The sequence below is a fragment of the Nycticebus coucang genome, chromosome 7 (assembly GCF_027406575.1).
Source record: "Nycticebus coucang isolate mNycCou1 chromosome 7, mNycCou1.pri, whole genome shotgun sequence".
Lineage (NCBI taxonomy): Eukaryota > Metazoa > Chordata > Mammalia > Primates > Lorisidae > Nycticebus > Nycticebus coucang.
In genome coordinates, this window is record NC_069786.1 from 75,268,877 (window position 1) to 75,294,140 (window position 25,264).

The window sequence follows — 25,264 nt, forward strand, 5'->3', positions numbered from 1 at the left end:
AAGGTATATTCTTCTTGCTATATAATACTTACCAACGACATTAACTTGACATAAACCTTTCCTACAGCCTGTGCTATTCTCCACAACCACACAGTATTTGCCAGAATCTGAACGTTTGGCCTTGATCTTCTCTAGAGCAAGTGTTGTCGGAGTAGTCTTTATGTGAGTGCGATCATCTTCTAGTATATCAGCTTCATCTTTGAACCAGGAAACCTTAGGCTTTGGTTTGCCTGAGTAACGGCCAGTGAGAGCAAAAGCTTCGCCAACTCGAACTGTGAGCTTATCTCTGAAGTCCAGGTCAAGTGTTGGGGGAGCTAAAATGTATAATTATAAAGGCAAATAATTTTTACTGATGTCTTATAATGAATGGACAAGTTTTCAAAGTATAAACTGTAGTAAACACATACCCAGCTCATCCTTGCAAGTGATTGGCTTGGTGCAAAATGACGGTTTGCCTTGTCCAACAATGTTGACAGCACTGACACGGTATTCATATGTATCACCTTCTTTTAAGCCTTTAACAGTGTATTTTCTGCTAAGCAAGTTGTCCTTTGTAACTTTGTGGAACTTTTCAGTTCCAATGAGCCGGCTTTCTAGGACATAGTTAATAATTTCGGATCCACCATCATACTTAGGAGGATTCCAAGTCAAAGATACAGAATCTTTAGTCACTTCCTTGACTTCTAGGTCTTCAGGACGCTCTGGTACAGCTGCAAATACAGAATTATAGTGAAAAAAGTGTTACATTATGAATACAGATCGTAGTAAATTCTCCTTTCTTTGGATTGCATTTATACAATACATTAATCACAGAATTATTAGATTGCATCATTGGATTGCATTTAAACATTACATTAATCAAAGAATTATTAGAGTTAAAAAGGAGCCAACACAATCTAATTTCTTCATTTGACAGATGAGGAAAGAAAATTTCACTGAGGCTAAATAATTTAGGAGAGGTCTCCAGAGCTAGTAGTTTTAGAGGTAGGAAAATATAAGTTTCTACATAGATGGGAAATTTAAAAAATCAGCATAGCATATGTGGAAGGAATTTGATCAATCATTTGTATTCTTAAAAACTCTTTCACAATCACTGTTCAAATTCTCTGAAATCATATATGCAGTAATTATCTAAACTACTTGTCAAATGAATGAAATGTATGGCATGTATGCACATATTTTGTCACAATAGTCTTTTATTAAATGAGTGAAGAAGTGATTAAGCATAAAATTATTTCAAATTATACTTACTTATTGGATCTCTGATAACAAGTGCTTCTGATGTCTCAGTAAATGGGCCCATGCCGATACTGTTTTCAGCTGCAATTCGGAAAAAGTAGGCTTTTCCTTGAATGAGACCCTGGACAGTAGCATTTTGTCGAGTAACTGTGTATGTTACTGGGGTCCATGCTCTGCGGTCAGATTCCCGCTTTTCAATAACATAGTTGGTGATTGGAGAGCCTCCATCATCTTCTGGCGAAAACCATGTCAGTTTGCAGGAGTCATTGGTTAGGTTGTGAGCTAGGAATGGTACTCCAACAGGACCTGGCACATCTGGAAATAAGGGGACAAGATTTCACATTGTCTTCGATGAATTATAGTGTTCAACATTTATTATCCTTTATTTTTTTAAAGAGAGACAAAAAATGTTGTTATAAATAAAATCAGGTTTTGTGTCTATTAGTTGAGCCCTCCCACTATGTATGTTCAAGTACATTTTTATGTGACATAGGTTTGTAACAGTCATTGGTTGCCATGGTTATAGTAGAAACTGAAGGGAGACTAAAATGCTGTTAAAAAATGATTTCTGAGTTGGATAGGAGGTTGCTGATGGGAGGTGAACACACAGAGGGAGACAGGGGGTGGGTGAGGGAGGCATGGTCACTTCTGTGTCCACTTTCTTCCCCAAGGGGAAATGAGGGAGAGAGACTATTTTTCCAATATGACCAATCAATGAGCAGCACATAAGACCTCACATTGCAAATGACTTTGAGGGGGTTGGAAACTGAACATGGAAATGCACTAGTTCTCAGCCTAAAGTAATAGCTGTTAGGTAAAAGGGTGTTAAGATGCTTGTGACTAACCTAACCTTATAGGACTATTGCTCAATGAAATATTTTTTCTTATGCCAGTCTTACATTAGTTATGTTCAATGGACATCTGGCTATTTTCACATAAAAACTGTGGCTGGAGTGTCACTGTGCCTGGACATGTGCTTAGAGAGAGTGCTGCTTAGGAGGGTTTTGTTTTCTGAGCAAAGCCCTGGTCCAAAACAGCCAAAAAGAGGCATGAAAAAGCCTGTAGAGTTCAACTCTATATTTAGTGATGAGAAATGCAATACTGACAGCTAAATATGATGCTTTTCTTCGAGTATAATACTGAAGCCCTTCAAAGGGGTTTTTGAATTAATATAATAATTAGCAACAGGGATAAAGTCTCGTGATGTAAAAGTTGCCGAGACTGGCAAATTGTTAAGACATTTCATGTACATTTGCAGGGAAGTTGCTTTTATGAAGACTATATGTATAATAACATAATAGATGTTTATGGGGCAGGTTTTATAAGAAAGTGGAATACAAAACTTTATTTATAGCAAGACTACAACCATCTAGAATGTACACAGGATAAGGAAATTAAAATAATTCTAATAATGGTCAAAGGGATTGTGGGTGATTTTTCTTATTTTCTAAAATGTCTGTAATATAGTTTCATTACAATTATTAATACAACAGCCCGGTTGTAAATGTAATAAAAATGCTGGTTTAAAAAGTTGTATGGACAAATTGAATGTATTTACCTAAGACATCAACAATGATTGTCTTCTTTCTTTCTCCCCCTGCATTTTTGGCAAGAAGAGAGTAGACACCTTGATGGCTCCTCTGGCAGTTCTTGATGACCATGGATGAGCTTATGGCTGTGGTCTCAATGGTGGCTTCTTGAGGTAAGGCTCTTTCATTCATGTTCCAGGTGACTGTTGGAGGAGGCTTTCCAGATACATAGGCAATGATTCTGATCACTCCTCCAGCATGGACCACAATTCTGTCTCTGACGCTGGCATCTAACTGAAGGTCAGGTGACACTGGGAAATAATTGAAAATTATAAATGTGATTTTCATTTTCCATCTGAAAGATAAAAACTGATTAAATAACAGAAGTATTAATAATTACCAATTCTGTCCTTCATTTCAATGATATCCGTGACTTCTCCAGGTTCTCCAATGCCTGCAATGTTGACAGCTCTAACTCTAAATTTGTAGAAAGCTCCTTCTTTTAATCCTGTCACAACAAGTTTTGTTCCTCTCACTTCTTTATCTTTACCCTGGATAAAAATCAAAAACATTTTATAATTAGGATGGTTCCTTATAGCCTCTTGCTTTAATGGATTTTTAAAGCATAACCAGCAGCCTATTTAACTATTTGCTTTGGGAAACGTATTGCCAGTTTAGGTCTCAGGGATCAGATACTACCGGTCACACTGAATGGAATAATTTGCCAACAATTGTGCTTTAAAAATTATCGTCAAATGATTGAGGAAACTGTATTGTTCATTTGTTCTACTTTTTCAGGGTTTATAACCAAAAGATAAGTTAGTTAACCAAAAGATAAATCAAGATGAGTTAACTTTTGATTAGATTTTTAAAATTAACAGATATTTGGATTATCAGTTATAATTATTTCATTTTTCTTATTTAACAACCCAAAAAGTACAGATAAAAGTTGATGGGACTGAGAATAACTACTATATTTTTAGTTTATTCATAATGCATTCCTTAATGCCAACTTTTAGCTACCTTTTCCCATTCATCTTTTCCTTCTTCTTTATATTCAACGATGTATCCAGTTACTTTGGATCCACCATCTTTTAGTGGGGGAGACCACTCTAGATCCACAGATGATTTAGTCCAATCCGTAACTTTGGGGAAGGGAGGACCAGGAGGTGCTAGAAAGAATCAGTATACATTAGTATTCTTGACTTTCCTATGGGACTTTTTGAAAATAAGATGAAAGAAAAAGGAGTCATTTCAAGGTTTACCAATTGGATCTCTAGCAGTCACTGGGTCTGATGGCAGACTTGCTGGACCCACACCAGCAGCATTGATTGCATACACCCGGAATTGATAGTCAGAACCTTCGATAAGGCCGGTCACTTTGTAAGAAACACCCAAAGTCATAGCTTTAATAGGATCTCGGTTAACCCTCTTCCATCTCTTGGAAGTGGTGTCTTTCATTTCTAGCCAGTATCCTGTCACAGGAGAGCCTCCATCATATTCTGGCTCTTCCCAGTTGACAGTCATAGAGTCACGAGTCACACTGCTAACTGTTGGTTTATCTGGTGCTCCAGGGACAGCTGTGAACAGAGTCACATTGATGTATCAGAAATTAAGAACAAAACAGGTAAGAATGGCTTTGTAGGTGAAAGTGTCCTACTTACAGAAGAGGTTCCTTGCTGTTTCAGGTTCACTGTCAAGAGGCTCTCCGATGCCATATTTATTCTGGGCCATGATTCGGAATACATATTCATGGCCTTCTAGCAATTTAGGAATTGTATACGTGCACTCTTTAGGTTCACTGGAGACACGTACCCATGTCTTCCTGTTAGCTTCTCTTTTCTCAATTACATAGTTTGTAATCTTAGACCCACCGTCATCTTTAGGTGGAAGCCAAGATAATGTCATTTGCTCTGCTGAAATAGATTCAAACTTTATGGGTCCTATTGGAGGGCCAGGACGACCTAAAATAGTTTGAGGAAGGAACACTTTGTTATCTGGATGATTTTAAAGCCAAATAATATTTATAGAAAAAAAAAAGCATATAGTTTCAACCAAATCATGCAGTTTTTACCAAGGACATTCAGTCTCATCTCCTTTGATGCTGTTCCCAGATTATTTACAGCTGTGATGCTGTATAAGCCAGTGTCACTCCTGCGAGACTGTGGAATAACTAAAGTGCAAGTATCATCCACCACCAGTTTGTTGACATGGGTGTCATAGACAACAGGTTCTTTGTTATCAGGCTTCCTTGGAGGAGCTTTAAACCAGGTTAATGTTGGGAATGGCACACCTTTAATTTTGGCCACAATGTTAACATCAGTTCCTTCTTCAACCTCCATGAATTCTTTTAGTTCGATTGATGGTGGGCCTAGATGTTTAAAAAACAAAAGTTGTCATTAGAAGCAAAAAGCACTACCGGATAGGACAGTGACTATAAAGCTGGTTAGTTGTATGATAGTCAGACTCTGTAGCACAACCCAATATAAAGAATGGGTCTGTCTGTAAAATGATCACATTAGTTTGATGAGCCAGCACATGTGGTCACCATCTTTTTTAGTGGATCTACCACCAAATAGTTGTGGCTATATATTAACTATTGCCTCTCTCTTATTTGGTATCATCATGCAAGTGCATATTCTGACAAAGGGGCACAGAGAAATAATGACTGTTGTAGGTTAGACCGAGATTTGTCTTGGTATTCCCTTTAATATTTATGCAGAAATATTAAAATAAGGCACCCACAATGTTCACTCCAAGGTGAACTCCCCTTTTAAGAAATAAAACTATTGGTGGTGCCTGTGGCTCAACAGAGTAGGGCGCCAGCCCCATATGCTAGAGGTGGTGGGTTCAAACCCAGCCCTGGCCAAAAACTGCAAAGAGGAAAAAAAAAAAAAAGAAATAAAACTATTAATAGAGGCAAAGAAATTTTCCATTTCCCACTAATTTTTATGAGACTTATGCAAAGAAGGTGGTGACTACATTCCTCTTAAATGAAAAGGAAATAACTGAACAAATGCACAGAAGAAGTGATATACTACAATTAGAGGAAAAAGTATTACCATACTTGTACTTTATCTATGACAATGAATGTATCTTTTTCTCAAGTAGAGAAAAAGAAACTTGATTGTGAAGACAAATGGGTATAGCAGTTGCTAAGCAAATGACTAGTTACTTTCTGCCCCTTTGGAGGAGCCTGCAGAGGATTGCTTTAACTTTATAAATAAATAAAACAGCCTGCTGTGGAGAAAATTACAGTAATGATATAAAGCACAAACATTTTCTCTCCTTTAATAGAAAAAAGGACCCTGTAAGAAAATATGATAATTCTGTGGACACCGAGGGAATGAATTAATTGAGTGATATCCACTCAACCCATGGTAGCTTCCCTACGTACAGCTACATCTCTTTTAATTTTGGACTATTATTAAATATCTAGGAAGGCAGCTATAAAGAAGCCATTCTTTATCTACAGGGTGGTACGTACATGTCTGGTCTTTGACAGTCACAGGGCCCACAGTGGCTGAAGGTTTACTGACTCCTGCAGCGTTGACGGCTTTGACTCTGAATTCATACTCTCCACCCTCTACAAGGTCTTCCACGGTGAACTGCAGATCCTCCACGTCACGCTTATTGCACTGTTTCCATGCTTCCTTCTTTTTCCCAGTAGGATCCCATGCAAGGCACTCAACAATATAGTGGGTGACAGGGGAGCCCCCATCATTCTTTGGGGGTTTCCATGACAGGTGTACTGTGTCTTTTGTTATTAGGCCAATCTTGAGTTTAATAGGAGGATCAGGAGGAACTTTAAAAACAGTTAAAGGAAGTGTTAAACATTGCTTAGAACAACATCGGTCAATTTTGAGAAGGTATTTTAAATTCAGATTTTATTTTATTTATTTTTTTTTTTGCTGATCATAATTTTATTTATTTTTTTTATTTTTTTAATTTTTTTATTAAATCATAACTGTATACAATGATATGATTATGGGGCATCATACACTCACTTCATAAACCACAGAGAACTCAAACGCATCAGCAAGAAAAAAACAAGGGATCCCATCGCAGGCTGGGCAAGGGATTTGAAGAGAAACTTCTCTGAAGAAGACAGGCGCACGGCCTTCAGACATATGAAAAAATGCTCATCATCTTTAATCATCAGAGAAATGCAAATTAAATTCAGATTTTAAAACTCACATATTGGATCTCTGGCAGTGGTCCTCTGGATGGTTTCCACAGGTGGCCCGATACCAAAACGGTTTTCTGCTCGCACGCGGAAGAAATACTGTTGTTCGGAGATGAGATCAGGCACTACAAATGTGGTGCTTCCACAGTTTGGATTGACTTTAGTCCAGGCTTTCCCATCAATAGTCTTCTTCTCGATAACATAGCCTTTGATCCTGTCTCCTCCATCATCATCTGGCATCTTCCAGGAAAGTCTGCAACTACCCCTTGTGATATCACTGACCTTCAGATCTTTAGGTGGGCCTGGTACATCTGTTGGGTACAAATCACAATATCAACAATGTTCCTTAAATGTTTAAAAATAATTTGTTCTTATTCTATTGCAACTTTTAAATTCTTTCTCACCCATCACTTTAACTCTGCAATTTGCAGTCTTTTGTCCTGCTTTATTCTTGGCTGTGATGCTGTATTTGCCTGAATGAGATCGTTTGCACTCGGGAATTACAATTATTGAGGAGTTGTCAGCAGTTTCCACCTATAGAAAGAACACAATAGTCATATACTGAGTGAAAGTGAAGTATTGAATTTGAAGTAGTGAATGAGTTGAAGGACTGAAGTCAACCACATTCTGAATTATTTCATTTATTTTTTACCTTTGCTTCTTCAGGTATGTCATGAATTCCATCCTATTAGAAAAGAAGATAGTCAGTTGTTGTCTAATTACTCCTTATAGTGATTCAATGGGAGACACAGAAGAATTATAATTTTCTTACCTTCATGACCTTCTTTGCCTTTCCATCAAATTCCCAAGATGATTTTGGTGTTGGGCGTCCCTTGATGACAGCAGGAATCTTAATCTCTGACCCAGCTTTACAAACCAAACAGTCTTGTGCTCCAATGTCAATGAAAACTTCTGGTTCCTCTGTAATACAATGAATAACATAACAGAATTTAGCTCACATTTGTCAAAAAAAGTAATCCATGTATCTTCAGTAAATCCACAATAAGATCAAAAGACAAAACTGCAAATTGATTAGTACCTTGAATATCAGTGGCAGGGATCTCCCCAGTTGTATCACTTGGTTCAGATTCTCCAGCTTCATTGACAGCTTTCACTCTGAATCTGTACTTCCTGAGTTCTTTGAGATTAGGCACCACACACTCACAGGCAGTTATAAGTTTGTCTGGTTCATTGACTCTTTTCCAGTCACTACTGCCTTCCTCTTGCATCTCTACAATGTATCCTTTGATGGGACTGCCACCATCTTTGGCTGGAGGTTTCCATCCTAGTGAGATGCTTGACTTGGTTTTATCTTTAACTTCTGGGCAAGAAGGTGGCCCAGGTGGACCTAATAGAAAGAAAAAGAAACATCAAAGTTTGAAGATTGAAGTGATGGAATGCTAGATTTATACACCATAAGAATCTTTCACTACACATGATCACATAACATTTTTAAGCTATTAAAATATTAAAACAGGAATGCTAAAAGGAAATAAATTACCTTCTAGAGAAGACAAATAAAGGAAATAGTCTATTTTCCTTTAGTATTAGTGGAAAAAACAGAGAAAGCAAACACCTAACTGGGAACAGAAAGACTACTTCTGTCTCTAGCTAGATTTGCATTCTGTTTATACATGATTGGTGAAAAGCTATTTTACTGAGGACATCCCTTTGAAGCAATTCTACTATGTTCTTTTTTTTTAGACAGAGTCTCACTTTATTGCCCTGGGTAGAGTGCTGTGACATCACAGCTCACAGCAACCTCCAACTCCTGGGCTTCAGCGATTCTCTTGCCTCACCAAGTAGCTGGGACTACAGGCACTCCCTACAATGATCAGCTGTTTTTTGTTGTTGTTTGTTGCAGTTTGGCTGGGGCCGAGTTCGAACCCACCACCCTTGGTATATGGGGCTGGCGCCCTACCCACTGAGCCACAGGGGCCGCCCACAATTCTACTGTATTCTTTCCTGGAAATGTAATTTAATTTACCATAATATGAAAATTTGAAAGCTTGTTAACCTTTGAACACAAACTAATCTTAATGCTTTTTAAGGGCAGGATCAATGTCTATAATAACCACATAACAATCCTTTACGTTTCTGAGAATACTTTATAATTTTTTTACTCCATTTGTCTTTTTATCTTAACTTTTCCCCCTCCAGTTTTAGTATAGAACCTTGTTAATATCACATGTTCAATACTAGTTTGCAAATGAATGACTATCTCATTTTATATCTATAAATATATAAATGTATGTAAATATATAAAATGTATATATATGGTCCATATAGCAATTAAGTGTATTTTCTTTTAAATTAATATTTGAATTTTTCTTCTGCAGAGAATTTAATCAGTTGTTACATAGAAAATAGCATTGTTAAAGCTGCAGTATTTTAATTTTTGAACTGATCTGCTCATCTTTCGTAAGAATTCTCTTTTTTTGACCTTATTGACTATTCCTGGGAAACTTCTATTTTTGTTCAATAATATTATTGAAAAGCTAACAATATTTTGTTTTTCATTGAATTCCTTACTGGAGGGTCTGACTGTTAAGTGGGAGAGAGAATTTCCACAGTATTTAATGAAATAGAAATTTATTTAAAGTATCAGAGCAGAGAGGAATTTATATAGTTCAGGTCTTTATAAATGTGATTCCTCATTAAATACTAGGTTTAATTCAAGAGTTTAAGAAATGTATGATTTTTATGCATGGGTTTATGTATATGTACGTGTGTATATGTATATATATATGCACATACACATGTACACACATGTATTTCTGATACTCTATGTGGATATGAGCGTTTTTACTTTAGTAAATAAAATAATTTGGCACAGAAACATATAAGAAATTTAAGAGCAGGGCAGCGCCTGTGGCTCAGTGAGTAGGGCGCCGGCCCTGTATGCCGAGGGTGGCGGGTTTAGACCCGGCCCCAGTCAAACTGCAACAAAAAAATAGCTGGGCGTTGTGGCGGGTGCCTGTAGTCCCAGCTGCTTGGGAGGCTGAGGCAAGAGAATCGCGTAAGCCCGAGAGTTAGAGGTTGCTGTGAGCCGTGTGACGTCATGGCACTCTACCTAGGGTGGTACAGTGAGACTCTGTCTCTACAAAAAAAAAAAAAAAATTAAGAGCAGAATTGCCCGTTTAATGACTTGGCCCTCTAGAATTGAGTCCCAGAAATGGAAGCATACTTACATATGGGATCTCCTGCAATAGCTGGATCTGATGGTTCACTGGGAGGACCAATTCCTGCAGCATTTATTGCCATGGCTCTGAATTGGTATTTAACGCCTTCAACCAAACGAGGAACATTAAATTCCACAGTTTTCAGTCCCACTTTGGTTATTGGTGCTCGGCTGACACGTGACCAGTAGGGGCTTCCCTCTTCTCTTTTCTCCAGCCAGTAGCCAGTAATTGGAGAGCCACCATTGTCCAAAGGAGGAGTCCAGCTCACTAGCATTGATCCTTTGGTGCGCTCCAAAACTTTTGGTTTTCCTGGAGGTCCAGGAAGGCGATAAGGATCTTGAATGATCACTTTATCTGATTTGCAGTCATCACTGATTCCGTATTTATTCACTGCCCTGACTCGGAACTCATATTGACCATTGGGGATAAGTTTCCAGATCTAGAAATTAGATGGAAAGACATTTCTTAAAAAAGAATATACTTAGGTTGATTTTCATTCATTTAAAAACTCAACTTATTTTGGAAGGGATAACTATAAGAAGAAATAAATATATAGACCGAAAACAGGGGAAGACAAAGTAAAGGAGAAAGCCTTTTAAAAATAAGAATATATAAATTTATTAAAACTAATAGCAGATTAGTTATATATCAAATAGTATAGTATGGAGATTACCCACATATCAAATAGTATTTAATAGGTGGCCGGATGGGCCTGGTGCTAAACACGACAATAACAAAATAACAGTTATGTGTGTGTGCTTGTAAGTCTAATTATTAAATTCCAAAGTTATATTGAAATGGTGTCAGGTCAGAGCTATGTCCTTTTAATGTGATACGAAAATATTTGTAGAAGAGTTTACCCCGTATCTTCTCTCTACAGCTGTGTTGGTGACTTCCTCCCATTCACTCTTTTTCCTACTTGCATCACGTTTGTCAATGACATAATGAGTGATTTCACTGCCACCATTATCGAGGGGGGCATCCCACGTCAAGTAGCAAGATTCAGCTTTAATGTCAGTAACAGCAAGATTTCTAGGTGGGGATGGGCGATCTAGAAAGGAACCAAGATTGAAGACTGAGAAGGCAATTCTTAAACAGACAATGGGTGTCTTTTTGATATAAGAAAGCAAGTCATTTACCATATACTTCAACGTGAACATTTCGGAACACTGAGCCCAGGCGATTGGAAGCAGTAACTGTGTAAATGCCTTTGTCCTCCCGCACTGCTTTGGGAATGCTGAGCTCAGTCTTTGCCTCACTTCGGGATACTTCTTCCTTGGTTATCTTAAGTGCGTCTGTGGGTTTTTCGATCACAGTGTCATTCTTGGACCACTCAATCTTAGGCATTGGAAGGCCTGTCACATCTGCTGGGATGTTGACAGGCTCTCCTGCCTTGACTTTGATAGTATCTCCCCGAACAGTCAGACGCAACTTGATAGCAGGAGGCACTGCAAAGGGAAAGGAAAGAGAAAAAAAAAATAGCAAAGTCATTAAGGCTGTTTTTTTGAACTTATGGGATAAGGGCAGCACTGTAAAGTACGTTAAAATCATTAAGATTTCACACCTTCATCATCTTGTATGACTACATTAAGAGGCAGGGATGGTTCACTTTCACCAATTGCATTGACAGCTTTGACACGGAATTCATACATTTGGTGTTCATCAAGATTTTCAACCAGAAAAGATGTGGTGGGACAGAGTCGCGTGTTAACTCTTTCAAAGTCAGGTTTGTCATGACGCCGTTTTTCAATGATGTATCCTTGGATGGGGCTGCCACCATTACTGCGGGGCTCTTTCCAGTCTAAAGTGATGGTGGACTTTGTTCTTTCTGTATATGTGAGCCTCTCGGGAGCTGTTGGGGGACCTTTAGACAGAGACAAGTTAAAATCATGAGCATGAGATAAATATGTATGTAATAAATAATATTTTACTTCAACTTAATTATGTAAAATACAAACTTCTGTTTGGCTTAACCTTATATCCATCTTCAAAATCCTTCCTAAAGCATCTGAGTTACCAGAATGATAGGCATTCATGTAAACAGAATTTTTCTTAGCAATTTTTTAATCAAGATTGCTAATTAAAAATAAAGCAAGAGACACATTAGCATTTTAGAATCTGTCACTGGGAAAACTTATAATTTTAACGAACTAGGGCAGTAGGTCTGTGAAGGTTGCTTTGAATGACCGAAAGCAAAGTTCTTTCTTTAACAGATGGTGGGTGTGTCTACTGAACACACTTTGAGTCATATTGCCTGGTGTGGGTTTAAAATATGGTGGAAAGGGTCGTTATGTAATGCTGCTGCTCTTTTGTGTTCCAGAGGACAGCATGAAGAAAGTAAGCTTTGAGTGGTGAAACTAGACCCAGTTCAGTCTAGCTGGCTATTACTGCAGCTGCAAGCAGTGGAAGCCCAGTTCTGTTCTGAGGCCTCTGGCACAGCTGGACGTATAGTGGCCATTCTGAGATGAGTTATAACAGTGGTGTAGCAAGTGACTTTTTTTTATCCTTTCTTGTGAAAGAGTCTCACTCTGTTGCCCTGGGTAGGGTGCTGTGGCATCATAGCTCACAGCAACCTCCAACTCTGGGCTTTTGAGTCCTTTCCTCGGCCTGCCGAGTAGGTAGGACTACAGGTGCCTGCCACAATGCCTGGCTAGTTTTTCTATTTTTAGTAGAGATGGAGTCTGCCTCTTGCTCAGGCTGGTCTCAAACTCCTGAGTTCAACCAATTCACCCATGTCAGCCTCCAAGAGTGGGAAGATTACAGGTATGAGCCACCATGCCTGGTCTGGAAGTAATTTCTTTTTATTTTTCAGGGGGTGGTGAAGGAATGACTTCTGTCTCTTCGGGGATGGGTCTTCCTCAAAGTCCTTGTTTCTTAGATGGGATGTCAGTGTGCGGTTTTAGTGTTTCATAATTGGTTTTGAGAGCTTTTCTCTGGGTGCTCTTCTGTTCTTTGGTGGCTCCTTCTGGTTTGAGGTCTTGCTATCCTTCCAGTGAGGGGATTTTTTGAGGGTAGAGGGAGACTAAGGCATTTATCCTAAAGCTATTATCTACCTTGTAATCTTTTGGCAAAATAGGGAGCTCTTTTTAACTAGTAAATCATTAAAATTTAAAAAAAACCTTTTCCAGTGTATTCCATTAGAAACTCTGTAGCTCAAAGGAGTAGGGCTCTGGCCCCATATGCCAGAGGTGACAGGTTCAAACCCAGCTCTGGCCAAAAAAAAAAAAAAGAAACTCTGAATACTTCTAAACTACTTCTAGGTTATTATCAAGCCCAGTAGATCCAAGTTTTTCAGTACACAAAAGCATGCATGATTTATATAGAACCAAAACTTACATGGAAGTTATAGCAAATGTGGGGTCTTTAAAGTTGCTACTTTATTATTATTATTTTTTGTTACTATAGACCTATAGATATTGAGACTTTTAGGAGTTTGAAGCCATAAGCTCAGTAAAGAAATGTACTCAAAAGCAAAACAGTTATTTATTTTATAAACACAGTGAAAATCTCCTCTTTTACCTAGTGGATCAACGGCAAGAATTGGTCCTATTTCAACAGGAGGGCCACAGCCAAACTTGTTCTTGGCAATAACTCGGAACATATATTCTTGTCCCTCAATAAGACCTGTGATGTCACATTTAGATCTCTCAGTCTCTATCGGTTGTCTCCAAGTGTGCATCTTGGCATCTTTTCTCTCAATAATAAAGCCTGTGATTTCACTTCCACCATCATCTTCTGGATCAGACCAGTTAAGCAGACACATCTTTCTGTTTGTTACAACAGGTTTTAAGTCAAGGACTGGACCGGGGACATCTGAAAAACAAAACAAAGGCAAAAAAAAAAAAATCCCTTAATGCAGTATGATAGTATCATTTGGGGGAAACACTATGAAAATCCATGCCACCTTCCTTACCAAAAACTTCTACCCTGGCTGCTGCAAATTTGGAACCACAGCTATTAGTAGCTGTGATCACGTATCTGCCATGATCTTTTCTCAGTGCATCCTTGATAATTAGTTCAGATTTCGTTCCAACATTCTCTATTACAACACGCTCTTTATCCAGCTCCCGTTCTTCGACCGTCCATACTCTTGTGGGCACAGGACGACCAGTCACCACAGCTGGAATTCTAAGAGTCTTCCCAGCCATTATTTGTATTCCAGCCTTGACAGAAACATCCAGTTCCACAGTTGGAGGTTCTGTTGTAAAAGAATGGTCATACGTTAGCCCAAGAAGGGTGAAAACATAGTCCCATACTGAGAAAATAACCATGATTTTATTCAAGTAACTTTTAAGTACCTTGTGGTTCAGCCACAGTGACAGGTTGTGTTTCTCCAGGTGGTCCTTCACCTGCCGCATTGACAGCACTCACCCGGAGTTTGTAATCGGCACCCTCTCGGATTTCTTTGACCGTGTACTGACGGACCTTGATCATCTTCTCTGTGCAGCGTGACCATTCATTTGTGCCAACCAATTGCTTATCGACAAAGTAGCCGATAATTTCCCCACCACCATTGAAAGCTGGGGGTTCCCATTCTAGGTCAATAGTTGTGGAGCTTGTGTCAGCGACTCTTGGGATTGGTGGCCCAGGTGGAGCTAGAATGAATGCAGGTACACAAATCAAACTCACTGATGGCTTTAAAATGTACAGGAGCTTACTCTATTCCACTGTCTCCTTAAGGAATTACTTACAGATTGGATCACGTGCTGTTTTGGGATCTGAAGGTGGGCTGAACTTGCCGGGTCCAGCTGCATTTTCAGCACATACTCTGAAGACATAGGTGAGCCCTTCTAACAGGCCATCCACCTTGGTTTTCAAAGCATTCAGGAGGCTTTTGTTGACACGAGACCAATGTGTACTATTAACCTCACGTTTTTCAAGCCAGTAACCCAGGATGGGGCTTCCGTTATCTTTGGGTTCATTCCATGTCACTAGCATACTGTTGCTGGTAACATCTTCCACAATTGGCTTATCAGGTGCATCAGGTGGTTCTGATTAAAAGAGTAACATATTTGAATTAATTTCCTGATACAAAATAAAAATTCAATTTTACAAGTTGTGATGATGTATATAACAAAGTATATGGCCAAAAGGAAAGATTTAGATGCTAAAGGAAACTTACCAAATGGGTCTTTAGCTATCAATGGCTTGGAAACACATGGTGGTCCAGGCCCAAACCTATTTTCAGCTCTTACACGGAAGAGGTACTCTTTTCCTTCAATCAGTTTTGTTACCGAATATTTGCAATGTCTAAGTGTTGAAGTGAGAACAATCCATTCTGAGTCAGGTTTTGTCTTGTCTTTCTTTTCCAAAGTGTAGTTTATGATTTCACTGCCACCATCATCAAGGGGTGGTTCCCATTTACAGAGGACTGAGGTCTTTCTAATATCTTCAAATACAAAGTTGATTGGTGGTCCTGGTGTATCTAATATTTCGAAAGAGACAGCGATTAAAAATCTGTTTGGAAATGTTTGCTATGGAAAACATTAATGTTAGTTATTCCTTTGATGTGATTTCTGTTTTTTTTCTACCTGTCTATCATTGTGATACATCAGCTAATAAGTAGCAAGGCCAGCTGATTTATTCTTATTTTATCAGGAGAAAAAATGTGACTGAGGACTGTTTCCTGAAGCTATTTCCTACTTCTTTCATCATTTCCCCAAACTCCATATTTTCATGTTTTTCTAAAACTGATATAGATTTTTTTTCCATTGGAAAGTGTAGTTTTAACTATTTACCTAACACGCTGACAGTACAAGGAGCTTTTGCAACACCATGGTCATTTTCAGCTTTGATCATATAGAGGCCATGGTCAGGTCGGAGGGAATCTCGGACACGGAGCTGAGACTCTCCTTGTTTACTGTTGTTGATACTCAAACGCTGTGTCAGAGGCAGGACAAATGGTTCTTCTTCAGCTTCACCCTTCTTCCTTCTAACCAAGGGTGCTGCTCGCTTCTTAATTTCCTCTGGTGTAATAATGTTTTCATCCTTTATCCATGTGATAGTTGGATAGGGTGATCCAGAAATAGTGGCATCAAGTGCTATTTCATCACCTCGTTTCACTTCTAGGCTTGTTCTCAGAATGACTTTTGGGGCATCTGCAATGATCCAAAACAGTAACTGTTTTCAATTCTAATGAAAACATCTGACAAAACACTATTTTCATTTGTGTTACAAAGGGAAAGTGGCAACCCCATCGAACAAGACTTACCAATAGGATCTACAGCTTTGGTTGGAGGAGTGGCCCGAGAAGGTTCACTAATCCCAGCAGCATTCTCTGCTCGCACCCGGAATTGGTACTCCTTTCCCTCTTCAAGTCCTTTCGCTGTATAGGTCAGAATTGGTACCAGGTGCTCATTGCATCTCTTCCATGTATCTTCACCCTTAGCAATCTTTTCTATGATGTAACCCATTATCTTGCTCCCTCCATCATACAAAGGCGGCTTCCATGTAATTGTCATTGCCTTAGCTGTAGGATTATGGACCTCAACATCCACAGGTGGATCAGGGGGTTCTGAAGAACAACAACAACAAAATGTATTTATATCAGGAAAACCATCTTCTTAAAACAAAAACGTTGCATGTTAATCCCTGGCCTTGGTACATCCATGCCCAAACTTACGCTTTGGATCTTGAGCAATGACTGGATTTTTTAGTTCAATATATTCGCCTCCACCAATCTTGTTGACTGCTTTAACACGGAAGAAGTATTCACCATTTGGTATGAGATCTTTCACAGTCCAAGACAGTTTGTTCTCACCGGACATGACTGGTATATATGTCCTCCTCCCAGCTTCTCTGCGTTCCAGGACATAATGAAGAATTGGGGTTCCACCATCAAATTCTGGAGGTTCCCAGGTTAATTTACAGGAACTCTTGGTCACATCACTTGCTTTAATATCTTTACACGGTCCAGGTAAGCCTAGTACAAATAAAATTGTCCATTATTTTTATAATACTGAAAATCAGTATTTTAATAATTTCTAAATGGGACCATTTGCAATTTTGAGTAGGATCTTTCCTGTGCAGTAGTATCCCTCATCCAGCAGAGAATTTAGCATTCTTGTCTTGCAAGAATGCTAAATGTCAGCAGCACCTCCCTACTCCAGTCTTTGTTCCAAACAAAATGCCTTCATAAATTTCCAAACATCATTTAGGGGTAGGGCAGAAAATGCTACTAACCCTGGTTGAGAACATTATGGAAAAATGTGAATATATACAATTAAGAAAGGAATATTGGTTATTTCAACATTATTTGGAAATGCTAAATCTCTTATTTAAATTAGCATTTCATATGCACGTAATTAAAACTGATAAATTAGTCTAATCAGAGTTTAGAATTGTTTTACTTCTCATATGCAGAAAAGTAATTTGAAAGGACGTTTAGTTTACAAATGGTCAATTCATTAAGCCATTTATACTATCACTATAAAATTAACTAAGTATGATTACCTATGACTTTGACATTGATTGAGGCAGTTGCTGAGCCAAGCCTATTCTCCAGGGTAATGGTGTAAACTCCAGCGTCTGCATGGACACTCTTAGGAACTTCAAGGTGTGCAGAGATGTGATCATTCTTCATTGTTAATCTGTCACTTGCTTTGATGTCTTTGCCATCTTTATGCCAAGTAACAGTTGGGACTGGGACAGCTCTGAAGGGAACAGGAATGCTTAACTTTTCACCTTCAATAACAATGATATCATGAGTCTCCAAGTCAATGGTTGGTTTGCCTGTAAGATATCATCCAAAAGAGAGAAAAAAAGAGTATGTCAAAATACAGCGCATGAATCAAGCCTATTTTATTAATTGTAAAAGACATTGTGTTCTTACAGTCTGGGTCTTTGGCAACCACATTTTCGGAGATTTCAGATGGTTCACTGACACCGACAGCATTGACAGCTCTCACTCTCAGAACGTACTCTTTGTCAGGAACAACACCTTCTTCAACCTTGAATTTCAAGTCTTTTATTGGGCGAGAATTAACTCGCATCCATTTCTCAGTGCCTACTGGACACATTTCAACATGATATCCTATAATTGGACTTCCGCCATCTTTCTCTGGAGGTTTCCAAGCAATGGCGATGTGTTTTCTCCCAGCATCAGTCACATGTAGGTCAAGAGGAGGTGAGGGAGGACCTGAGGAAGGAGAGAAGCATTCACATCAGCAGCCTTATCATCAAGTTCTAGACAACATCCTTTGTACAACCAGCACTACTTACCTTTTGGATCTTCAATTGCTAGGATCTCTGTGGGTTCACTTGGGTGACCAACTCCAGCTTCATTTTCTGCCCTAACCTGAAACTGGACCTCTGTTCCTTCAATAACATCAGTTACTCTGAAGTTACAGTCAGGTCCTGAAGTCTTTCCAGCTTTCACCCAACGGGTACCTAACTTTTCTTTCTTCTCAATGATGTATCTATTGAAATAATAAATCATTTCATTAGCATTAATGGAAAAAGTTAAGAATTTGCAGTGAAGTATAAGTTATTCTTTATGAATTAATTCAAATTCTACCTTTGTATTGGTCTTCCACCATCATTTTTGGGTGGCTCCCACTTTAGGTCAACATGTCGTTTTGTCACATCAACCACTGCCAGAGCATAGGGTGGTCCAGGGGTAGCTGAAAGCAAAATAATCAATGGTTAGAAAAATCAGAGGAAAAGTTATAACTTATGACAACTGTTGTCACAAAGATTAAGTTAGAGAGCATACTAAAGGTATCCTTGGCCAGGACGGAGTCCTCTATTTCAGTGTAGTCACTTTGTCCTATAGCATTTTCTGCGGCAACTCGGAATACATATAAAGAGCCCTCGGTCAGTGGGGTGACTGTGCACTTGGTGTCCTTGACAGTGGTGTCCACTGTTTGCCAGCCTTTTCGCCTCACATCTCTCTTTTCCACAATGTAGTTGGTAATGGGTGACCCTCCATCTTTCTCAGGAACTGTCCACTTTAGGTCTGCTGTATTTTTTGTGATATTAATAACTTCGAGCCATCGAGGTGGTGATGGAGGATCTGAACAAGAAGGAAAGAAAAACAAATTCAGTTTCTTTTATTGTCCACAATAGTCAATCTTTACTGAATGTTCTGGCAGCTGTCAGTAAATACTATAGTGAGGAAGAAATAGTAATAATTTTTTCATATTCTCTTCTGTTGTAGTTCTCAGACATGAGAAGAATTTATATACCTCAGATATCAAGAGTGACTTACATAGCTTCTCTCGGCAAAGCACGGGGTCGCTGGGTTCACTGGGTTCACTTTCCCCAGCCTTGTTCACAGCTCTAACTCGGAATGAGTATTCTTGCCCTTCCATGAGCCCAGTGAGCAAGTGCTGAGTGGTGGGAACTCCTTCAGCCACTCTGACCCAGTCTTCTGTTCCGGTCTTCAGCATTTCAATGACATAAGACTCAACCTTTGCCCCTCCATCATGTTCTGGCTTTGTCCAATTCAACATTAATGATGTTTTGCCCACATCTTTCACAGTTGGTTTTCCAGGGGGCCATGGAGGATCTGCAAGCAAAGGAAACCATTATTTAGGTTTGTCAAAAAGGACCTAATTTAAGCCTCAAAATAACCACAGAAAATTTTTTTTTCTTTTTTTTTTTTGTACAGAGAGTCTCACTTTATGGCCCTCGGTAGAGTGCCGTGGCCTCACACAGCTCACAGCAACCTCCAACTCCTGGGCTTAAGCGATTCTCCTGCCTCAGCCTCCCGAGCAGCTGGGACCACAGGCGCCCGCCACAACACCCAGCTATTCCCTGGTTGCAGTTTGGCCTGGGCTGGGCTTGAACCCGCCACCCTCGGTACATGGGGCCGGCACCCCACCGACTGAGCCACAGGTGCTGCCCCCACAGAAAATTATATAAATAATACCTATAGGATCTTTTATCAAGATTGGTTCAGTTGATTTGCTTGGTTTTCCAGGTCCAGCAAGATTTTCAGCCAACACACGGAATCTGTATTTTTTCTTATTGGAGAGACCTTTCACTCTGAATTAAGAACAAAATGCATGCATAACATTATCAACATTGAAGCAAAAACATAATGTTTTTTTTTTTTTTGTGGTTTTTTTTTTTGGCCAGGGCTGGGTTTGAACCCGCCACCTCCGGCATATGGGACTGGCACCCTACTTCTTGAGCCACAGGCGCCGCCCAACATAATGTTTTTTACATGGAAGAAAATAAGTTACTTAAATTGTGAAAAACTGATTTAAAATCTAATTGAAACTATTTTAATATAAATTTAGAATTGCTTTTTAATCATCATACACATTAGATTTGGCCAAATGTACTAATCTGAATATGTTATCTATCACAGTGATTTTTTTTTTTTTTTTTTGAGATAGAGTCTCACTTTGTTGCCTCAGTAGAGTGCTATGGCATCACAGCTCAAAGCAATCTTCAGCTCTTGGGCTTAGGCGATTCACTTGCCTCAGCCTCTTGAGTAGCTGGGACTACAGGTGCCCACCACAACACCCAGCTATTTTTTGTTGCAGTTTGGCCAGGGCCGGGTTTGAACCTGCCACCCTCGGTATATGGGGCCGGCGCCCTATTCACTGAGCCACAGGCACCGCCCTATGACAGTGATCATTATTATAATATACTGGAGGGTCAAATACTTTGAAAGTTCCAGAAAGTTAATATTTTATAATAGACTAAGAAACTCATCCTTAAATAGAATTTATTTCATTTTCGAAATTGTGTGGTAATAGAAAATATAAATAAAAATAATTTAAACATTTTTATGGTAATGTGTAATCATTTGTCATTTGATACACATGATTAAAGAGTGATGATTTGAATATATTGCTGTTTTAACATCTTGCTGAGGATTTTGGGCATACCTGAATGTTGTGTCCTTTATTGGCATCTTATTGCATTTAACCCATTTATCAGTATCAGGATCTAATCTTTCAACCCAGTATCCAGTGATTGGGCTGCCACCATCATCATCTGGCTCACACCATGTGAGAGTCACTGCATCTTTAGTGATATCAGAAGGTTCTAGGCGAGTTGGAGGTCCAGGTGGATCTAGAGATAAGATAATGATATAAAATGGTATATAACTTACATCTAAATATGACATCTAAATGCAAATGCAAATTTGACATAAGCATCATTTTTTTTTTTTTGGTCAGCTGATTGAGAACTTACCAAATGGATATTTAGCTATTATTGGAGTAGCTTGAACCGGCTCACCAACACCATACATGTTTTCTGCAGCAACTCGGAAGACATATTCCTTATTGGGTATTAATTTGGTTGCCTTGAAGTTTGTATCCTTGACAGTTGATGACAGCTTGTGCCATACTTCACTATCAGTTGCTCTTCTCTCCACAACATAGTTTGTGATCTTAGATCCACCATCATCTCGTGGTGGGTTCCATGTTAGAAGACATGACTCGTTGGTTACATCTGTAATGTCAAAAGCAGCTGGCGGTCCTGGTTTATCTGTGGATGGTATTATAGAGGCAGATAAAAAGATTTTTTTAAAACTGTGTTTTTTCAAGAAAGTAGTTGGAGTGAGCTTGTCCCCTTTTAAAATGAGAGACTTCCTTACCTAAGACATTCACTTCCGCCACAGCAGTGGCCCGGCCACAGACGTTCACAGCCTCAATGATGTACCTGCCGGTGTCACTTCTCTTGCTGTCAGTGATAGTCACTGTGGATTTTTTAGGAACATTTTCAATGGTGATTCTTTTGTCTGGCTTCAGAATCGTATCAGCCTTCGTCCAAGTTATTGTAGGTGCAGGTCTTCCAGTTACAGTGGCAGGCAGTTCAATCTTAGTTCCAGCTTTTACAGTGAGACCAGCAAGGAGCTTCACATCGAGAAAAATTTCTGGGGCCTCTGAAGTGGAAAAGAGTATTTATGATGTTAGCAAGTTCAAGCAGAATTGAGGGCCGGGGCCTGACTGATAAGACAAAGATCAAAAGTAAATACCCTGTGTGTCCACAGCCTGGATTTCTTCTGTGGGTCTGCTTGGCTTGCTAACACCTATCCTGTTCAAGGCCTTCACACGGTAGGCATACCATTGGCCTTCCTCCAGACCTGTCACTTCCATTCTATCAGGAAACAAAAGAGGATATTTTAGTGACATGTACATAATGTGTTTCACTGTGTAGTATTCATAATCTTTCCAAAATTCATGCCTCTGGTATAATACTAGTCTTTTAAAATTTAGGTTGTTCTGTTAATTAAAAATTTTTTTTTTATTATGGGTTAATATGAGGGTTCATACAATTAGGTTCCATTATTTGTGTTTGTAAGGTAAAGTCCAGAGTCTGAGCTGTAGTTGAGTTCTTCCCTGTACACCCCTACATTGCTCCTGATAGGTGGGAACTAATTGAGCCCCTACCCCCCTTCCTTTGTTTTGTTTCATGTTTTTCTCTCATGTGGGCCTGTAGTTGTTGATCTACTATTTTCAGATTAGTATACTAAATCTGAATTGCTTACACACTGTAACTAATGTAAAACTCAAGCAGCAGTATGTTCAACAGCACTTTTAAAAATCAGACAGGCATACCAGGAGAATTCTAAATGAAAAAAACTAACATTCAAATTTTCCCATTTTAGTGAGTAAGAGTACACATATACTCTTATGCCAAATAGTTAGAAAACCTACTTTGTGTCTGCAACAGGTTCTCCACAGGCGACCCATTTATCAGAACCACGTGGACATTTTTCAACTATATATCCTTTGATGCGTGAACCGCCATCATGCTTAGGTGGATCCCATGTTAAGAAGATGCTCTTGGCTGTCCGGTCTCTCCATTTAACGTTCTCTGGTGGGTCTGGAACGGCTATAACATTTGAAAGACAAAGTCCATCTTAGGCCTCCTATGAAGTTATCTCCATATTGTCAGCCCGGGTCTAGCACCGTAACTTCAACTCCTGGTCTAAAACTAAAAACCGGTAGCACCAGGTTAGGTAAGAAACCATAAAAAATATACTTACTTGCAGGAGCTGACATATTTACAGGTTCATCAAGATATGCAGGCTCTCCAGGGCCACACTTATTACGAGCACAGACTTTAAATAAATATTCTTTTCCTTGAACAAGATCAGGAACTGTGAACTCTAGATCAGTCACCAAGTCCATTACCTGGGATAAAAAAATAACAGTTAATTAGTTATTGCTCCCAAACCCGTTTTCCAAGTCAAAAGAATTTTACCATGAGCAGGGATACAAATGGAAGTTGTTTTGAATGCTAAGGCTTATTCTTTTTTTTTTTTTGGTTTATAATTCTTTGTTTTCTTTTTTTTTTAATTTTTTTCTTTTATTGTTGGGTATTCATTGAGGGTACAATAAGCCAGGTTACAATGATTTTTTTTTTCCCCCAGACAGAGTCTCACTCTGTTGCCCCATGCTAGAGTGCTGTGGTGTCAGCCTAACTCATAGCAACCTCAAATTCTTGGGCTCAAATGATACCCCTGTTTCAGCTTCCTGAGTAGCTGGGACTATAAGCACCCACCACAACACCCAGCTAGTTTTTCTATTTTTAGTCTCACTCTTGCTGAGGCTGGTCTTGAACTCCTAAGCTCAAGCAATATACCCGCCTTGGACTCCCTGAGTGCTAGGATTACAGTTGTGAGCCACTGTGCCTTGCTGGATTATTTTTATATTAATTTCATGTGAGTGAAAAATTGAAAAGTAGAATACATTATATTTGACCCTCAATGTAAGTAGAAACTGTTTCATGTTTTATCTACATTTAAAAAATGGCAAATGGCAAATGTGTATTGATTCTTTCTTCTAGCTTGGGTATTACAAATATGATTTTATATTGGGGTAAGGAATAGTAACTAGTATATTGTATCAAAACCTGGCTTAGAAAAGAGAAAACAAAGAATAGTAACTAGTACAAAACATAAGGAAGAAAAATGGCAGATTAGGCCAACTAAAGTTTTCTAGTGGAATAAGACATGCGACCAGTAGGGAAATAAATAATTTCTTTACCAAGCATATAGCTTCATGGGGGCATGTTTGGTACTTATCAGGAACAAAGTGAATAGGTAAGTTTTGTTTTTTAACAGACCTAGCTGAAAATTTGGTTAGGCTCACAAAATGAGGCGATCATACAAACCTAGATCGAAATACCTTAGGAAACATTAGCATTAATGCATTTTTAAAAAGTTTTGGCACATTTTCAATGAGGTAAAGGTAAAAAGATACGACACCTAAAGGTTTTGCATGGTATCTCAAGCTTTGGGGATTCTTATTTCTGGAGCTGACACATCACTGCTGAAAACTTACTTTAGTCCATGTTTTGCGGCTGACTTCTCGCTTTTCAACAACATAACCAGTTAATGGACTTCCTCCATCATCATCAGGTGGTTCCCAAGTCAAATGTACAGAGTCCCTGGTTATATCACTGAATTTAAGTTCTTTGGGTGCACTTGGGCGAGCTGAAAAAAAGTACAATCACAAGTCAGTGTCATTGATGGCTGGAACCAGCATTTGTTAATATTGCCCAATAGCCTTAGATGACAAAAGTTCAGTTCCTTACCAATTACATTCACATCAATTTCCCCAGAAATTGCTTTAACACGATTTTCTAATTTCAGTGTATAAATGCCCTTGTCTGGACGTTCACTTGGAGAAATGACAAGTTCAGCATAGGCAGATAAGGTCTTCATTTTCACACGGTCCCCTGCTTCTAGTAACGTATCTCCAAAAGACCAGGTGGCAGTTGGCCTTGGATAGCCTGTACTTGGAACCAGGATCGTGATTGGATTTGGGACAATAACTTCCAGACCATCTTTAAATGCACTTAAATCCATTGTTGGTTCAACTACAAAGAAGAAAAATTGATAAGTTTTCAATACCATATTCAAGTCTTTGTTACCCTCTAGCAGCTCTGTGCTATTCCCAGATCTAAAAATGAAATGTCCATTTACCAGATGCATCATCAGCAGTGAGAGGACCAAGAATCTCAGATGGATCTGAAACACCAGCTTCATTTTCTGCAGATACTCTGTATAAATACTTATTTCCTTTTTGTAATCCAGTAACCTAGAATTGTGAATTAATATTTGTAAAATATGTATACATTTAAATTTATGGTCATACACTGAATATTCTTTATTATTATTATTTTTTTATCTCTCTCTCTTTTTTTTGTTAAGCAGG

The 25,264-nt window shown here is 38.8% G+C and overlaps 1 protein-coding gene across 1 annotated transcript in view; it reads right to left on the reverse strand.

Annotated features, from left to right (window-relative positions):
* TTN (titin) overlaps positions 1–25,264 on the reverse strand; it is a 281,643-nt gene that overhangs the window by 68,987 nt on the left and 187,392 nt on the right. Inside the window, 43 exon segments of the mRNA XM_053597943.1 lie at positions 33–314; positions 408–710; positions 1,252–1,554; positions 2,798–3,079; positions 3,169–3,319; positions 3,792–3,940; positions 4,034–4,348; positions 4,433–4,732; positions 4,843–5,139; positions 6,256–6,573; positions 6,966–7,265; positions 7,359–7,488; positions 7,607–7,639; positions 7,727–7,875; positions 7,994–8,302; positions 10,146–10,575; positions 10,997–11,187; positions 11,276–11,584; positions 11,701–12,000; positions 13,656–13,949; positions 14,050–14,334; positions 14,435–14,731; positions 14,828–15,127; positions 15,259–15,561; positions 15,875–16,234; positions 16,348–16,650; positions 16,759–17,058; positions 17,589–17,867; positions 17,968–18,273; positions 18,357–18,553; positions 18,652–18,757; positions 18,850–19,149; positions 19,345–19,644; positions 20,008–20,123; positions 20,978–21,164; positions 21,288–21,584; positions 21,694–21,981; positions 22,075–22,196; positions 22,757–22,934; positions 23,089–23,236; positions 24,389–24,540; positions 24,642–24,926; positions 25,033–25,147. Of these exon segments, the coding sequence (XP_053453918.1) occupies positions 33–314; positions 408–710; positions 1,252–1,554; positions 2,798–3,079; positions 3,169–3,319; positions 3,792–3,940; positions 4,034–4,348; positions 4,433–4,732; positions 4,843–5,139; positions 6,256–6,573; positions 6,966–7,265; positions 7,359–7,488; positions 7,607–7,639; positions 7,727–7,875; positions 7,994–8,302; positions 10,146–10,575; positions 10,997–11,187; positions 11,276–11,584; positions 11,701–12,000; positions 13,656–13,949; positions 14,050–14,334; positions 14,435–14,731; positions 14,828–15,127; positions 15,259–15,561; positions 15,875–16,234; positions 16,348–16,650; positions 16,759–17,058; positions 17,589–17,867; positions 17,968–18,273; positions 18,357–18,553; positions 18,652–18,757; positions 18,850–19,149; positions 19,345–19,644; positions 20,008–20,123; positions 20,978–21,164; positions 21,288–21,584; positions 21,694–21,981; positions 22,075–22,196; positions 22,757–22,934; positions 23,089–23,236; positions 24,389–24,540; positions 24,642–24,926; positions 25,033–25,147 (10,669 nt within the window).